Here is an 18,974-nt window from a genome sequence, read left to right as displayed (position 1 = left end):
TTAGAAACAGATAATGATCCTAATAAACCCCAGGAAGAGTATCTGCAGCTTTAGAAACAGATAATGATCCTAATAAACCCCAGGAAGAGTATCTGCTGCTTTAGAAACAGATAATGATCCTAATAAACCCCAGGAAGAGTATCTGCTGCTTTAGAAACAGATAATGATCCTAATAAACCCCAGGAAGACTACCTGCTGCTTTAGAAACAGATAATGATCCTAATAAACCCCAGGAAGACTATCTGCTGCTTTAGAAACAGATAATGATCCTAATAAACCCCAGGAAGAGTATCTGCTGCTTTAGAAACAGATAATGATCCTAATAAACCCCAGGAAGACTACCTGCTGCTTTAGAAACAGATAATGATCCTAATAAACCCCAGGAAGACTATATGCTGCTTTAGAAACAGATAATGATCCTAATAAACCCCAGGAAGAGTACCTGCTGCTTTAGAAACAGATAATGATCCTAATAAACCCCAGGAAGACTATCTGCTGCTTTAGAAACAGATAATGATCCTAATAAACCCCAGGAAGACTATCTGCTGCTATAGAAACAGATAATGATCCTAATAAACCCCAGGAAGAGTAGCTGCTGCTTTAGAAACAGATAATGATCCTAATAAACCCCAGGAAGACTATCTGCTGCTATAGAAACAGATAATGATCCTAATAAACCCCAGGAAGACTATCTGCTGCTTTAGAAACAGATAATGATCCTAATAAACCCCAGGAAGAGTAGCTGCTGCTTTAGAAACAGATAATGATCCTAATAAACCCCAGGAAGACTATCTGCTGCTATAGAAACAGATAATGATCCTAATAAACCCCAGGAAGACTATCTGCTGCTTTAGAAACAGATAATGATCCTAATAAACCCCAGGAAGAGTATCTGCTGCTTTAGAAACAGATAATGATCCTAATAAACCCCAGGAAGACTATCTGCTGCTTTAGAAACAGATAATGATCCTAATAAACCCCAGGAAGAGTATCTGCTGCTTTAGAAACAGATAATGATCCTAATAAACCCCAGGAAGAGTATCTGCTGCTTTAGAAACAGATAATGATCCTAATAAACCCCAGGAAGACTACCTGCTGCTTTAGAAACAGATAATGATCCTAATAAACCCCAGGAAGACTATCTGCTGCTATAGAAACAGATAATGATCCTAATAAACCCCAGGAAGACTATCTGCTGCTATAGAAACAGATAATGATCCTAATAAACCCCAGGAAGACTATCTGCTGCTTTAGAAACAGATAATGATCCTAATAAACCCCAGGAAGAGTATCTGCTGCTATAGAAACAGATAATGATCCTAATAAACCCCAGGAAGACTATCTGCTGCTTTAGAAACAGATAATGATCCTAATAAACCCCAGGAAGACTATCTGCTGCTTTAGAAACAGATAACGGGGATCCTAATCAAATACCACAATACCAAACTACAACCTTCTGACGGCCATTTTGTTGATTGACGTGTGCACAATAAAATCATCTTCAAAGGTATGGGCCGTCCTGTGGTATTTCCTCAGGGTGTGTGTGTGTGGGTTCCATGGTAGTAGGATCTCGGTATGGGCCGTCCTGTGGTATTTCCTCAGGGTGTGTGTGTGTGGGTTCCATGGTAGTAGGATCTCGGTTCGTGTGTGAGTGAACTCCCAGATTGGCCTCCAGCTGGGTTGGGTTGAATCACGAGGCGAGGTGTGTGTGTGTGTGTGGGGGGGGGGGGGCTCAGGGAGGAAAGGCCTAGTCATGCGGCAGAGTGTGTGTGTGTGTGTGAGCAGTAGGCTATATGAGAGAGAAGGGGCCAATGGGCCGTCCCTAGTGGGTGATCAGTTGGACTGAGACAGAGGAACAGCATGCACTACCACAGGTAGGAAACAGCAACAGGTAGGAGACAGCAACAGGTAGGAACCAGCAACAGGTAGGAACCAGCAACAGGTTGGAGACAGCAACAGGTAGGAAACAGCAACAGGTAGGAAACAGCAACGGGTAGGAAACAGCAACAGGTAGGAAACAGCAACAGGTAGGAAACAGCAACAGGTAGGAAACAGCAACAGGTAGGAGACAACAACAGGTAGGAAACAGCAACAGGTAGGAGACAGCAACAGGTAGGAAACAGCAACAGGTAGGAAACAGCAACAGGTAGGAGACAACAACAGGTAGGAGACAGCAACAGGTAGGAAACAGCAACAGGTAGGATACAGCAACAGGTAGGAGACAGCAACAGGTAGGAAACAGCAACAGGTAGGAAACAGCAACAGGTAGGAAACAGCAACAGGTAGGAAACAGCAACAGGTAGGAACCAGCAACAGGTAGGATCCAGCAACAGGTAGGCACTATCACAAGTAGGAACCAGCAACAGGTTGGAAACAGCAACAGGTAGGCACTATCACAAGTAGGAAACAGCAACAGGTAGGAACCAGCAACAGGTAGGATACAGCAACAGGTAGGAAACAGCAACAGGTAGGAGACAGCAACATGTAGGAACCAGCAACAGGTAGGAAACAGCAACAGGTAGGAACCAGCAACAGGTTAGTCCGTGTGTTCTTTACTAACTTGCCTAGCTAACTAATGAAACACAGCGACAGGTTTGATAAGGAATTATATATTGATATTTATTTTTGGGGTCTATAGATATTTAAATTGTCTGGTATTATATGAGAGAACAACAGATCGTTGGTTTATTTATAGTAGGCTACAAAGACAGTGGATTGAGTTTATGGGTGAAGGAGAAACTCCTTCGTCAGACATCGTTTCCATTCTGTGAAACATCACTGAGAGAAACTGAGAATCTTATTGGCGGTGGGATTATTATAATTTTTTTTTTTAAACTTTTATTTAACAAGTCAGTTAAGAACAAATTATTATTTACATTGACGGTTTACAACTGCAAAACCCGGACGATGCTGGGCCAGTTGTGCATCTCACTATGGGACTATTATACAGCCTGGATTTGAACCAGGGTCTGTAGTGACGCCTCTATTACTGGGATGCAGTGTCTCAGACCGCTGTGATACAGTCTGGATTTGAACCAGGGTCTGTAGTGACGCCTCTAGTACTGAGACGCAGTGTCTCAGACCGCTGTGATACAGTCTGGATTTGAGCCAGGGTCTGTAGTGACGCCTCTAGTACTGAGATGCAGTGTCTCAGACCGCTGTGATACAGTCTGGATTTGAACCAGGGCGTCTGTAGTGACGCCTCTAGTACTGAGACGCAGTGTCTCAGACCGCTGTGATACAGTCTGGATTTGAACCAGGGTGTCTGTAGTGACGCCTCTAGTACTGAAATGCAGTGTCTCAGACCGCTGTGCCACTCGTGATAATCAGTTGCGGAACCAAGCTCACGTATGATTTGTCTCTCTGAGTTGGAGGAGAGATTTGTGTGTCGCACAACCACCCACAGAATCAAGACACAGCCGTCAATCTGTCTAATCCTCTCTGTTATCTAGTTGCTTTTTAACATGTCTATGTGATTGTGTGTTTTTTTTGGGGGGGGGGGCGTGCGTATAAACAGGGTCCTTGCAAATCCTAGAACACTTTTGATAATTGTTCAGAAAGTAGAAGTTGTTTGTTGTCTTTGGCTCGATAAGTTATTCGGGGGGGAAGGGAATTATTGGGAATCATAAAGGTAATTATAACAAAGGGAATGATTCATTTCAGAGATAAAAGAGATGTGCTGGAGCTGGCATACGTCTGGGCAAGAAAACATCTCCAATCCTTTGTGAAAATCTGATATCTGATGAGCGTGGAGTCTAGGCTGAGCTGGGCTTGGCACTCAAAAATGGACCAGCCTTTAACTCTCTAACTACATCTCTCTCTCTCTCAGTTCAAATCAATTCAAGGGCTTTATTATCATGGGAAACATGTGTTAACATTGCCAAAGCAAGTGAGGTAGATAATATATAAAGTGAAACAAACAATACAAATTAACAGTAAACATTACACATAAAGAAGTTCCAAAAGAATAAAGACATTTAAAATGTCATATTATATATATATACCGTGTTGTAACGATGTGCAAAAGGTTAAAGTATAAAAGGGAAAATAAATAAACCTAAATATGGGTTGTATTTACAATGGTGTGTGTTCTTCACTGGTTGAACTTTTCTCGTGGCAACAGGTCACAAATCTTGCTGCTGTGATGGAACACTGTGGAATTTCACCCAGTAGATACAGTGGGGCAAAAAAGTATTTAGTCAGCCACCAATTGTGCAAGTTCTCCCACTTAAAAAGATGAGAGAGGCCTGTAATTTTCATCATAGGTACACTTCAACTATGACATACAAAATGAGAAAAAAATCCAGAAAATCACATTGGGAAGTGCAGCTGAGTTTCCACCTCATTTTGTGGGCAGTGAGCACATAGCCTGTATTCTCTTGAGAGCCATGTCTGCTTACGGCGGCCTTTCTCAATAGCAAGGCTATGCTCACTGAGTCTGTAAATAGTCAAAGCTTTCCTTAATTGTAGGTCAGTCACAGTGGTCAGGTATTCTGCCGCTGTGTACTCTCTGTGTAGGGCCAAATAGCATTCTAGTTGGCTCTGTTTTTTTGTAAATTCTTTCCAATGTGTCACGTAATTATCTTTTTGTTTTCTCATGATTTGGTTGGGTTTAATTGTGCTGCTGTCCTGGGGCTCTGTGAGGTGTGTTTGTGAACAGCGCCCCAGGACCAGCTTGCTTTGAGTCTCAGTTTCAGGGCGGCAGGTAGCCTAGTGGTTAGAGCGTTGAATTAATAACCGAAAGGTTGCAAGATCAAATCTCCGAGCTGACAATGTCAAAATCTGTTGTCCTGAACAAGGCAGTTAACCCACTGTTCCTAGGCCGTCATTGAAAATAAGAATTTGTTCCTAACTGACTTGCCTGATAAATATATATATTTGGTGTTTGTCCCATTTTGTGAATTCTTGGTTGGTGAGCGGACCCCAGATCCCACAACCATAAGGGTGTGCAGGGTGAATACGTGGTCTGTCGTACAATAATTTGGTGAAAAGCCATTTTGACATTTGATCAGTACAGTTAGTTTTCACTGAGGAAATGTATGAGTCTGCTGTTAATGATAAAGCAGAGAATTTTCCCAAGGTTCCTGTTGATGCTCTCCTCTCTCTCTCTCTTGCTCACTTCCTCTCTCTCTCTCTCTCTGCTCTGCTCTCCTCTGTTTCTCTCTCTGCTCTGCTCTCACTTCCTCTCTCTCCCTCTCAATTCAATTCAAGGGCTTGGAAACATATGTTTACCAAAGACATATTTTTGCCAAAGAAAGTGAAGAATATAATAAACAAAAGTGAAATAAACAAAACACATTTAGAGTAAACATTACACTAATAGAACAAAGACATTTCAAATGTCATATTACGTATATATACAGAGTTGTAATGATCTCTCTCTCTCTCTCCCTGCTCCAGTATGTGTTGGCTGGGTCTCCTGGTGGTGGTGGCTCTGACCCCGTGGACCCTGGCACAGTTCCCCAGAGAATGTGTCACCTCAGCGGGGCTACGGAGCGGCCAGTGCTGCCCCTCTCCCACTGGAGCCCTGGACGACGAGTGTGGTTCTGCCACAGCGAGGGGTCAGTGTGTGTCCGTAGCTGCCGACAGCCACCGCCACGGGCCCCAGTACCCACATGACGGCCGGGACGACCGGGAACGCTGGCCGTTAAGGTTCTTTAACCGGACGTGCCGGTGTAAGGGGAGCTTTGCGGGGTATAACTGTGGCCGGTGCCGGTATGGACTCACTGGACCTAACTGTGATCAGAGGATATCTGTGGGTAAGAGAGAGGGAGGTGGATTTATTTATCTGATTGGATATAGTCTCTTTCTTTACTCTCTTTCCTACTTCCTTTAAAATAAAATAAAATAGATAATAAATATATTTATTCTAGGTTTTCTTCATACATCCATGTATTTCTTTATCAGGGATCTACAGTTTCTAACATACAATATTTGATGCATCTCCCTCCTTTATTTCCCTCCCTCTTCCCTTCCCCCTTTCACTCTCCCTTCCTTTCTCCTCCCTCCCCCCCATGCTTCTCTCCATTCTTCCCTCCCTCCATCCTCCCTGTTTCCCTCCATCCATCCTCCCTCCCTCCCTGTTTCCCTCCAACCATCCTCCATCTCACCCTCCCTCCCTCCATGCTCCCTCCCTCCCTGTTTCCCTCCATCCATCCTCCCTACCTCCCTCCATCCATCCTCCCTGCTTCCCTCCATCCTCCCTCCCTCCCTCCATCCTCCCTGCTTCCCTCCATCCTCCCTCCCTCCCTGCTTCCCTCCATCCTCCCTCCCTCCCTCCATCCTCCCTGCTTCCATCCCTCCATTCATCCCTCCCTCCATCCTCCCTGCTTGCTTCCCTCCCTCCATCCATCCATCCCTCCCTCCCCCCTCCATCCTCCCTGCCTCCCTCCCTCCATCCTCCCTCCCTGCTTCCCTCCCTCCATCCTCCCTCCCTGCTTCCCTCCCTTCCTCCATCCTCCCTGCCTCCCTTCCTCCATCCCTTCATCCTCCATCCGTTCCTCCCTCCCTGCTTCCCTCCCTCCCTCCATCCCTCTCTCCATCCTCCCTGCCTCCCTCCCTCCCTCTCTCCATCCTTCCTGCCTCCCTCCCTCCCTTTCTCTCTCCAGTCAGGAGGAATGTGATGCAGATGAGTTCAGCAGAGAAGCAGGCGTTTGTGAACTCTCTGGACCAGGCCAAGAGGACCGTCCACCCTGACCTGGTCATCTGCACACGACGGTAACCAGTTTGATGGTGCTGTGATCTTATCTTAATGATCGCAGATCGATTGCTTCGATCTGATTGTGCATCGGAACCAAATAACTGAAACTTCATCACCACTCATCTGTTTAGATCAAATATAATCTCATTCGTTGGAGAATTGGAGGCTAGAGGTAAGAGAATTGGAGGCTAGAGGTTAGAGAATTGGATGCTGTAGGTTAGAGACTTGGAGGCTGTAGGTTAGAGAATTGGAGGCTATAGGTAAGAGAATTGGAGGCTAGAGGTTAGAGAATTGGAGGCTGTAGGTTAGAGAATTGGAGGCTGAAGGTTAGAGAATTGGAGGCAGAAGGTTAGAGAATTGGAGGCTAGAGGTTAGAGAATTGGAGGCTGTAGGTTAGAGAATTGGAGGCTGTAGGTTAGAGAATTGGAGGCTGTAGGTTAGAGAATTGGAGGCTGTAGGTTAGAGAATTGTAGGCTAGAGGTTAGAGAATTGGAGGCTAGAGGTTAGAGAATTGGAGACTGTAGGTTAGAGAATTGGAGGATGTTGGTAAGAGATTGGAGGCTATAGAGGTTATAGATTTAGAGGCTAGAGGTTAGAGAATTGGGTGGGAGCTTGGTTCTTCATTAAACTCCACTTTGCCACATTGTCATTGATAAATCCTCATCTCTCTACAGTTACCAGGAAGTGTACGGTCCGGACGGTAACACCCCTCAGTTTGACAACGTCACCATCTATAACTACTTTGTGTGGACACACTACTACTCTGTCAGCAAGACCTACATGGGGGCGGGGCAGGCTAGCTTTGGGGGTGTGGACTTTTCTCACGAAGGCCCGGGATTCGTCACCTGGCACAGGTTCCACCTGCTGCAGCTGGAGAGAGATATGCAGGTGAGTGAGAGAAGGGGGTACGAAGTGTATGTGTGTGTGTGTGTGTGTGTGTGTGTGTGTGTGTGTGTGTGTGTGTGTGTGTGTGTGTGTGTGAGAGAGAAAAGAAAGAGAGTGTGTGTGCGTGTGTGTGTGTTCAATATTGTTGTATATTCAAACATTGTAAAACACTCTCTCGACCAATCAGAATCGAGTATCTCGCCACCCCCTCAATCTCTCCATCTCTCCATCTCTCCATCTCTCCATTCCCTCAATCTCTCCACCCCATTCATCCCTCCATCACTCCATTCCTCCATCTCTCCATCCCTCCCATCCTCTCCATCCCCTCAATCTCTCCATCCCTCCATCCTCTCCATCTCTCCATCTCTCCATCTCACCATCTCACCATCTCACCATCTCACCATCCCCTCAATCTCTCCATCTCTCCATCCCCTAAATCTCTCCATCTCTCCATCCCCTCCATCTCTCCATCTCACCATCTCACCATCCCCTCAATCTCTCCATCTCTCCATCCCCTAAATCTCTCCATCTCTCCATCCCCTCCATCTCTCCATCCCCTCCATCTCTCCATCCCCTCCATCTCTCCATCCTCTCCAGGACATGTTGGGTGATGCCACCTTTGCCCTCCCCTACTGGAACTTTGCCATCGGCGGCAGTGAGTGTGAGGTGTGTACTGACGACCTCCTAGGAGCCAGGTCTGCCTTCGATATGAACAGCCTCAGCCCCAACTCTGTCTTCTCCCAGTGGAGGGTGATCTGTGAGAGTGTCGAGGACTACGACACTCTGGGAACCATCTGTAACAGTGAGCATGATATGTCCTAACACCTTGTAAACACTATGACACTCTGGGAACCATCTGTAACAGTGAGCATGATATGTCCTAACACCTTGTAAACACTACGACACTATAGGAACCATCTGTAACAGTGAGCATGAGATGTCCTAACACCTTGTAAACACTACGACACTATAGGAACCATCTGTAACAGTGAGCATGAGATGTCCTAACACCTTGTAAACACTACGACACTATAGGAACCATCTGTAACAGTGAGCATGAGATGTCCTAACACTTTGTAAACACTATGACACTCTGGGAACCATCTGTAACAGTGAGCATGATATGTCCTAACACCTTGTAAACACTACGACACTATAGGAACCATCTGTAACAGTGATGACTAACCCTTTTTACTAACCCTGTGCTTGGTGACTGAGCATGCTTTTCTAGTCCAGCACTAGGCTAAATCTGAGGCAGGGAAACTGACAGTAACACACCCCAGACTGATCTGGGGCAGGGAAACTGACAGTAACTCACCCCAGACTGATCTGGGGCAGGGAAACTGACAGTAACTCACCCCGGACTAATCTGGGGCAGGGAAACTGACAGTAACACACACCAGACTGATCTGATGCAGGGAAACTGACAGTAACACACCCCAGACTGATCTGAGGCAGGGAAACTGACAGTAACACACCCCAGACTGATCTGGGCCAGGGAAAATGACAGTAACACACCCCAGACTGATCTGGGGCAGGGAAACTGACAGTAACACACCCCAGACTGATCTGGGGCAGGGAAAGTGACAGTAACACACCCCAGACTGATCTGATGCAGGGAAACTGACAGTAACACACCCCAGACTGATCTGGGGCAGGGAAAGTGACAGTAACACACCCCAGACTGATCTGATGCAGGGAAACTGACAGTAACACACCCCAGACTGATCTGGGCCAGGGAAACTGACAGTAACACACACCAGACTGATCTGATGCAGCGAAACTGACAGTAACACCCCAGACTTATCTGAGGTTGGAAAATGACAATAACACACCCCAGACTGATCTGGGCCAGGGAAACCGACAGAAACACACCCCAGACTGATCTGGCCCAGGGAAACTGACAGAAACACACCCCAGACTGTGCCACTCTGGATAGAGGGAACCATCTGTAACAGTGATTTTGGTTGGACCTGTTAGAAGTAGTGCTGACGTATGATTTCTCTGGGCTTTGGAAGGAATTATAACTAAAACACAATGAACAACAGGGTTCTGAAGGTCTGGACTAAGGAATCAGTAGTATAATCTACATTCACATGACTCCAGATTAGGAGATTAGTCTGGTTGGTATGTATAATCCGGGACAGATTACAACACTCACTTCCTCCCTACTTTCATCTCAGTAAATGTCCTACAATTTCCTAGAGATTCAAAATTGCATCGATTGGGGAGATTTTAGTTAGAATTGTGACCTGACAGAACATGAGAGGAGTGAGGGTGTGTGACCTGACAGAACATGAGGAGTGAGGGTGTGTGACCTGACAGAACATCAGAGGAGTGAGGGTGTGTGACCTGACAGAACACGAGGAGTGAAGGTGTGTGACCTGACAGAACATGAGGAGTGAGGGTGTGTGACCTGACAGAACATCAGAGGAGTGAGGGTGTGTGACCTGACAGAACATCAGAGGAGTGAGGGTGTGTGACCTGACAGAACATCAGAGGAGTGAGGGTGTGACCTGACAGAACATGAGGAGTGAGGGTGTGTGACCTGACAGAACATGAGAGGAGTGAGGGTGTGTGACCTGACAGAACATGAGAGGAGTGAGGGTGTGTGACCTGACAGAACATGAGAGGAGGGAGGGTGTGTGACCTGCTCAGTGATATCTAGTAGCTTTCCAGTCTGTCTCCTAGCTGATCCTCTTTACCTCAGTACACAGGGAACAACACATTGTGGTCATGTGACTTCCTAATATGGGCACTATGAGGCTAAGGAGGAAGAAGTCTGACAGTCTACTGGTTCTCTTTAATCAAGAGGAATTACACTCAAATGGACAGATAGACAGCACACAGCTATGCAATATCTCCTCGTGTGTGTGTGTGTGTGTGTGTGTGTGTGTGTGTGTGTGTGTGTGTGTGTGAGATTTTCCTGACCAGTGACCACATGACCTAACCAGTGAGAAAACTCAGAAAACGTCTTTATCTGAAATCATAACTAACCGTTGAATCCTTGATTTGATTCCTAAATTCCTTGCCTCCCTCTCAAAGCTCATTGGAGGAAAGTATCCAATCAAGGTCCTTCCCCTTTGAGCCCCTCCTCCAGTGACCTTTGAGAGGAAGGTGAGGAATAATTAAGGAATCAAGGACAGAAGGAATCAAGGACAGAAGGAATCAAGGACAGGAGGAATCAAGGACAGGAGGAATCAAGGACAGGAGGAATCAAGGACAGGAGGAATCAAGGACAGAAGGAATCAAAGACAGGAGGAATCAAGGACAGAAGGAATCAAGGACAGGAAGAATCAAAGACAGGAGGAATCAAGGACAGAAGGAATCAAAGACAGGAGGAATCAAGGACAGAAGGAATCAAAGACAGGAGGAATCAAATACAGGAGGAATCAAGGACAGAAGGAATCAAGGACAGGAGGAATCAAGGACAGAAGGAATCAAGGACAGAAGGAATCAAGGACAGGAGGAATCAAAGACAGGCGGAATCAAAGACAGGAGGAATCAAGGACAGAAGGAATCAAGGACAGGAGGAATCAAGGACAGAAGGAATCAAGGACAGAAGGAATCAAGGACAGGAGGAATCAAGGACAGAAGGAATCAAGGACAGAAGGAATCAAGGACAGAAGGAATCAAGGGTTTAAAGGCTAGTTAAGCCTACGTTTTCAGACAGAGCCAAGGAGTTCCCTATTCCCTTTAAAGTGCACTACTTCTGTCAACAGAAGTGTACTATAGAGGGAATGGTGCCCTTGGGTACCCATAGAGTTCTGTCAACAGAAGTGCACTATAGAGGGAATGGTGCCCTTGGGTACCCATAGAGTTCTGTCAACAGAAGTGCACTATAGAGGGAATGGTGCCCTTGGGTACCCATAGAGTTCTGTCAACAGAAGTGCACTATAGAGGGAATGGTGCCCTTGGGTACCCATAGAGTTCTGTCAACAGAAGTGCACTATAGAGGGAATGGTGCCCTTGGGTACCCATAGAGTTCTGTCAACAGAAGTGCACTATAGAGGGAATGGTGCCCTTGGGTACCCATAGAGTTCTGTCAACAGAAGTGCACTATAGAGGGAATGGTGCCCTTGGGTACCCATAGAGTTCTGTCAACAGAAGTGCACTACACTGTGAATAGGGTGCCATTTGTGATGCATCCATGTTAAATGTGGACGTTGACCATCTCTAAGTTAAGAGACTAGTCCAATACTTGTTTTGACATGTCAACCCTCTGTGCCCTATAAATTCAGAGACCTGTGACCCCTAACCCCTAACCCGTATTGATTCAGAGACCTGTGACGCCTAAAGCCTAACCTATGACCCCTATAGTTTCAGAGACTTGTGACCGCTAACCCCTATAGATTCAGAGACCTGTGACGCCTAAAGCCTAACCTATGACCCTATAGATTCAGAGACCTCTGACCCCTAAACCCTAACCTATGACCCTATAGATTCAGAGACCTGTGACCCCTAAAATATGATCCTATAGATTCAGAGACCTGTGACCCCAAACCCCTAAACTATGACTCTATAGATTCAGAAACCTGTGACCCACAACCCCTAAACTATGACTCTATAGATTCAGAGACCTGTGACCCCTAACCTATGACCCTATAGATTCAGAAACCTGTGACCCACAACCCCTAACCTATTACTCTATAGATTCAGAGACCTGTGACCCCTAACCTATGACCCTATAGATTCAGAAACCTGTGACCCACAACCCCTAACCTATTACTCTATAGATTCAGAGACCTGTGACCCCTAACCTATGACCCTATAGATTCAGAGACCAGTCCCATCAGGAGGAACCCAGCCGGTAACGTGGCGCGACCCATGGTGCAGAGGCTGCCTGAACCCCAGGATGTAGTGGACTGTCTGGACCTGAAAACCTTCGATACCCCACCTTACTACTCCACCTCTTCAGAGAGCTTCAGGAACACCGTAGAGGGTGAGGATTCAGGAACACCGTAGAGGGTGAGGATTCAGGAACACCGTAGAGGGTGAGGATTCAGGAACACAGTAGAGGGTGAGGATTCAGGAACACCGTAGAGGGTGAGGTTTCAGGAACACCGTAGAGGGTGAGGATTCAGGAACACCGTAGAGGGTGAGGATTCAGGAACACCGTAGAGGGTGAGGTTACAGGAACACCGTAGAGGGTGAGGATTCAGGAACACCGTAGAGGGTGAGGATTCAGGAACACCGTAGAGGGTGAGGATTCAGGAACACCGTAGAGGGTGAGGATTCAGGAACACCGTAGAGGGTGAGGATTCAGGAACACAGTAGAGGGTGAGGATTCAGGAACACCGTAGAGGGTGAGGTTTCAGGAACACCGTAGAGGGTGAGGATTCAGGAACACCGTAGAGGGTGAGGATTCAGGAACACCGTAGAGGGTGAGGTTTCAGGAACACCGTAGAGGGTGAGGATTCAGGAACACCGTAGAGGGTGAGGATTCAGGAACACCGTAGAGGGTGAGGATTCAGGAACACCGTAGAGGGTGAGGATTCAGGAACACCGTAGAGGGTGAGGATTCAGGAACAGCGTAGAGGGTGAAGATTCAGGAACACCGTAGAGGGTGAAGATTCAGGAACACCGTAGAGGGTGAAGATTCAGGAACACCGTAGAGGGTGAGGATTCAGGAACAGTGTAGAGGGTGAGGATTCAGGAACAGTGTAGAGGGTGAGGATTCAGGAACACCGTAGAGGGTGAGGATTCAGGAACACCGTAGAGGGTGAGGATTCAGGAACACCGTAGAGGGTGAGGATTCAGGAACACCGTAGAGGGTGAGGATTCAGGAACACCGTAGAGGGTGAGGATTCAGGAACAGCGTAGAGGGTGAGGATTCAGGAACACCGTAGAGGGTGAAGATTCAGGAACACCGTAGAGGGTGAAGATTCAGGAACACCGTAGAGGGTGAGGATTCAGGAACAGTGTAGAGGGTGAGGATTCAGGAACAGTGTAGAGGGTGAGGATTCAGGAACACCGTAGAGGGTGAGGATTCAGGAACACCGTAGAGGGTGAGGATTCAGGAACAGCGTAGAGGGTGAGGATTCAGGAACACCGTAGAGGGTGAAGATTCAGGAACACCGTAGAGGGTGAAGATTCAGGAACACCGTAGAGGGTGAGGATTCAGGAACAGTGTAGAGGGTGAGGATTCAGGAACAGTGTAGAGGGTGAGGATTCAGGAACACCGTAGAGGGTGAGGATTCAGGAACACCGTAGAGGGTGAGGATTCAGGAACACCGTAGAGGGTGAGGATTCAGGAACACCGTAGAGGGTGAGGATTCAGGAACACCGTAGAGGGTGAGGATTCAGGAACACCGTAGAGGGTGAGGATTCAGGAACACCGTAGAGGGGGAGGATTCAGGAACACCGTAGAGGGTGAGGATTCAGGAACACCGTAGAGGGTGAGGATTCAGGAACACCGTAGAGGGTGAGGATTCAGGAACACCGTAGAGGGTGAGGATTCAGGAACACCGTAGAGGGTGAGGATTCAGGAACACCGTAGAGGGTGAGGATTCAGGAACACCGTAGAGGGTGAGGATTCAGGAACACCGTAGAGGGTGAGGATTCAGGAACAGCGTAGAGGGTGAGGATTCAGGAACACCGTAGAGGGTGAAGATTCAGGAACACCGTAGAGGGTGAAGATTCAGGAACACCGTAGAGGGTGAGGATTCAGGAACAGTGTAGAGGGTGAGGATTCAGGAACAGTGTAGAGGGTGAGGATTCAGGAACACCGTAGAGGGTGAGGATTCAGGAACACCGTAGAGGGTGAGGATTCAGGAACACCGTAGAGGGTGAGGATTCAGGAACAGCGTAGAGGGTGAGGATTCAGGAACACCGTAGAGGGTGAAGATTCAGGAACACCGTAGAGGGTGAAGATTCAGGAACACCGTAGAGGGTGAGGATTCAGGAACAGTGTAGAGGGTGAGGATTCAGGAACAGTGTAGAGGGTGAGGATTCAGGAACACCGTAGAGGGTGAGGATTCAGGAACACCGTAGAGGGTGAGGATTCAGGAACACCGTAGAGGGTGAGGATTCAGGAACAGCGTAGAGGGTGAGGATTCAGGAACACCGTAGAGGGTGAAGATTCAGGAACACCGTAGAGGGTGAAGATTCAGGAACACCGTAGAGGGTGAGGATTCAGGAACAGTGTAGAGGGTGAGGATTCAGGAACAGTGTAGAGGGTGAGGATTCAGGAACACCGTAGAGGGTGAGGATTCAGGAACACCGTAGAGGGTGAGGATTCAGGAACACCGTAGAGGGGGAGGATTCAGGAACACCGTAGAGGGTGAGGATTCAGGAACACCGTAGAGGGTGAGGATTCAGGAACACCGTAGAGGGTGAGGATTCAGGAACAGCGTAGAGGGTGAGGATTCAGGAACACCGTAGAGGGTGAAGATTCAGGAACACCGTAGAGGGTGAAGATTCAGGAACACCGTAGAGGGTGAGGATTCAGGAACAGTGTAGAGGGTGAGGATTCAGGAACACCGTAGAGGGTGAGGATTCAGGAACACCGTAGAGGGTGAGGATTCAGGAACACCGTAGAGGGTGAGGATTCAGGAACACCGTAGAGGGTGAGGATTCAGGAACACCGTAGAGGGTGAGGATTCAGGAACAGCTTAGAGGGTGAGGATTCAGGAACAGTGTAGAGGGTGAGGTATATAATACAGGCATTTTTATCCATAGAGACATTCATTTTGCGTATGTTGGTGCCGGGAATTGAACCCACTATCCTGACCCACAAGTAACCCTACTCTCCTCTGCCTCCAGAGGGCACGTACCTCCACCCCAAACCTCCTAACCCTCCTCTCCTCCTCTCTCTCTCTCTTCTCTCTCTCCTCTCTCTCTTCTCCCTCTTCTCTCCTCTCTCTCCCCTTCTTCTCTCCTCTCCTCTCTTCTCTCCTCCCTCTCTCTCTCCTCTCCTCCCCCTCTTCCTCCCTCTCTCTCTCCTCCCCCTTTCCTCTCCCTCTTCTCTCTCTCCTCTCTCTCTCTCCACTCCCTCTCTCTCTCTCCCCTTCTTCTCTCCTCTCCTCTCTTCTCTCTCCTCCCTCTCTCTCTCCTCTCTCTCCTCCCCCTCTCCTCTCCCTCTCCCTCCTCCTCTCCCTCTCCCCTCTCTCCTCTCTCTCTCCTCTCTCTCCTCCCCCTCTCCTCTCCCTCCCTCTCCTCCTCCTCCTCCTCTCTCCTCTCTCTCTGCCCCTCTCCCTCCTCTCCTCTCTCTCTCCTCTCTCCTCCCCCTCTCCTCCCCTCCCTCCAGGCTACAGTGCCCCTCAGGGTGGCTATGACCCAGTGGTGCGCAGCCTCCATAACCTGGCTCACCTGTTCCTCAACGGGACGGGAGGGCAGACACACCTGTCCCCTAACGACCCCATCTTTGTCCTGCTCCACACCTTCACTGACGCCATCTTTGATGAGTGGCTGAGCCGACACGCCCCAGGTATAGTATGTCACAACTGCAGCCAATCACAGAACACAAACAATTCAGTCAAACAGACCAATGGGGAAAGCGTCTGCAGACCCACACCCAGCCACTGCCAGCTCTCGGCTAAGGTTCATGTCGTCCCCCAGGGGAGGCAGTGTACCCGGAGGAGAATGCTCCTATTGGTCACAACAGACAGTTCAACATGGTTCCCTTCTGGCCCCCCGTCACCAACGCTGAGATGTTCGTCACAGCCCCCGAGAACCTGGGATACACCTACGAGGTCACATGGCCCAGTGAGTCACACAGACAGACAGACAGACAGACAGACAGACAGACAGACAGACAGACAGACAGACAGACAGACAGACAGACAGACAGACAGACAGACAGACAGACAGAACATAGGTCACACAGCACAGTGAGTCATACACAGAGACTGTATGACCTTTGATTATATTCCAAATGCCCCCCTATTCCCTATATAGTGAACTACTAGTGACCAGGGCCCTATTCCCTATATAGTGCACTACTTTAGACCGGGCCCTATTCCCTATATAGTACACTACTTTAGACCAGAGCCCTATTCCCTATATAGTACACTACTTTAGACCAGAGCCCTATTCCCTATATAGTGCACTACTTTAGACCAGAGCCCTATTCCCTATATAGTGCACTACTAGTGACCAGGGCCCTATATAGTGAACTACTAGTGACCAGAGCCCTATATAGTGCACTACTAGTGACCAGAGCCCTATTCCCTATATAGTGAACTACTAGTGACCAGGGCCCTATTCCCTATATAGTGCACTACTAGTGACCAGAGCCCTATTCCCAATAGTGTGGACTACTCACGGAATAGGAAACCATTTGGGACGTAGCTGTAGTCTAATTGTTAACTGTAATATTGATAACCCTAGCGCAGGGATAGAGCAAAAACCTGCACATTCAGCTGTTCTCATATATATGTATTTTATTTAGCCAACTGTTGCTTTCCCTCTCTTACCCCCCCGTACAGCTCGCCCCTACACGCTGTCTGAGATAATCACCATAGCGATCGTCGCCGCGGTGCTGGTGGCTGCGGTGGTGTCGGGGGTCATCGCGTGTGCCATGCGTGCTCGCTACTTCCGCTCGGCTGAGGGACTGGAGCCGTTGCTAGGGGAGACCTTCCGTCGCTACTCAGACAGACGGCCGGACAACAGCCAGTCTGTCGTGTAGAGATCATGTGTCTCCACCGGCACCCTATTCCCTATGTAGTGCACTACTAGTGACCAGAGCCCTATATAGTGCACTACTTTAGACCAGGGCCCTATTCCCTATATAGTGCACTACTAGTGACCAGAGCCCTATTCCCTATATAGTGCACTACTATAGACCAGAGCCCTATTCCCTATATAGTGAACTACTAGTGACCAGAGCCCTATTCCCTATATAGTGCATTACTAGTGACCAGAGCCCTATTCCCTATATAGTGCACTACTAGTGACCAGAGCCCTATTCCCTATATAGTGCACTACTTTAGACCAGGGCCCTATTCCCTATATAGTGCACTACTAGTGACCAGAGCCCTATTCCCTATATAGTGCACTACTATAGACCAGAGCCCTATTCCCTATATAGTGAACTACTAGTGACCAGAGCCCTATTCCCTATATAGTGCACTACTAGTGACCAGAGCCCTATTCCCTATATAGTGAACTACTGGTGACCAGAGCCCTATTCCCTATATAGTGCACTACTAGTGACCAGAGCCCTATTCCCTATATAGTGCACTACTTTAGACCAGGGCCCTATTCCCTATATAGTGCACTACTAGTGACCAGAGCCCTATTCCCTATATAGTGCACTACTATAGACCAGAGCCCTATTCCCTATATAGTGAACTACTAGTGACCAGAGCCCTATTCCCTATATAGTGCACTACTAGTGACCAGAGCCCTATTCCCTATATAGTGAACTACTGGTGACCAGAGCCCTATTCCCTATATAGTGCACTACTAGTGACCAGAGCCCTATTCCCTATATAGTGAACTACTAGTGACCAGAGCCCTATTCCCTATATAGTGCACTACTAGTGACCAGAGCCCTATTCCCTATATAGTGCACTACTAGTGACCAGAGCCCTATTCCCTATATAGTGCACTACTAGTGACCAGAGCCCTATTCCCTATATAGTGCACTACTAGTGACCAGAGCCCTATTCCCTATATAGTGCACTACTTTAGACCAGGGCCCTATTCCCTATATAGTGCACTACTAGTGACCAGAGCCCTATTCCCTATATAGTGCACTACTATAGACCAGAGCCCTATTCCCTATATAGTGAACTACTAGTGACCAGAGCCCTATTCCCTATATAGTGCACTACTAGTGACCAGAGCCCTATTCCCTACATAGTGAACTACTAGTGACCAGAGCCCTATTCCCTATATAGTGCATTACTAGTGACCAGAGCCCTATTCCCTATATAGTGCACTACTAGTGACCAGAGCCCTATTCCCTATGTAATGCACTACTTTAGCATACTGGCCCAACACTCTAACCACTAGGCTAGTGCACTACTTTAGCATACTGGCCCAACACTCTAACCACTAGGCTAGTGCACTACTTTAGCATACTGGCCCAACACTCTAACCACTAGGCTAAATCACTACTTTAGCATACTGGCCCAACACTCTAACCACTAGGCTAAAGCACTACTTTAGCATACTGGCCCAACACTCTAACCACTAGGCTAATGCACTACTTTAGCATACTGGCCCAACACTAACCACTAGGCTAGTGCACTACTTTAGCATACTGGCCCAACACTCTAACCACTAGGCTAATGCACTACTTTAGCATACTGGCCCAACACTCTAACCACTAGGCTAGTGCACTACTTTAGCATACTGGCCCAACACTCTAACCACTAGGCTAGTGCACTACTTTAGCATACTGGCCCAACACTCTAACCACTAGGCTAATGCACTACTTTAG

General features: G+C 47.8%; 1 protein-coding gene across 1 annotated transcript; it reads left to right on the top strand.

Annotated features, from left to right (window-relative positions):
* Positions 1 to 1,746: 1,746 nt before the first annotated feature.
* On the top strand, positions 1,747 to 17,353 carry LOC118936625 (5,6-dihydroxyindole-2-carboxylic acid oxidase-like). The gene is made up of 9 exons (XM_036972448.1): positions 1,747 to 1,874; positions 5,401 to 5,759; positions 6,609 to 6,717; positions 7,375 to 7,588; positions 8,183 to 8,387; positions 12,360 to 12,527; positions 15,834 to 16,013; positions 16,145 to 16,291; positions 17,014 to 17,353. The coding sequence occupies exons 1-9, from the start codon at positions 1,861 to 1,863 to the stop codon at positions 17,211 to 17,213; spliced, it is 1,596 nt and encodes a 531-aa protein (XP_036828343.1). The 5' UTR covers positions 1,747 to 1,860; the 3' UTR covers positions 17,214 to 17,353.
* The last annotated feature ends 1,621 nt before the right edge of the window (positions 17,354 to 18,974 follow it).

This window comes from Oncorhynchus mykiss, unplaced genomic scaffold (genome assembly GCF_013265735.2).
Source record: "Oncorhynchus mykiss isolate Arlee unplaced genomic scaffold, USDA_OmykA_1.1 un_scaffold_161, whole genome shotgun sequence".
Classification (NCBI taxonomy): domain Eukaryota; kingdom Metazoa; phylum Chordata; class Actinopteri; order Salmoniformes; family Salmonidae; genus Oncorhynchus; species Oncorhynchus mykiss.
Note: the sequence above shows the minus strand (reverse complement) of the source record. Positions and strands in the feature narration are given on the sequence as shown.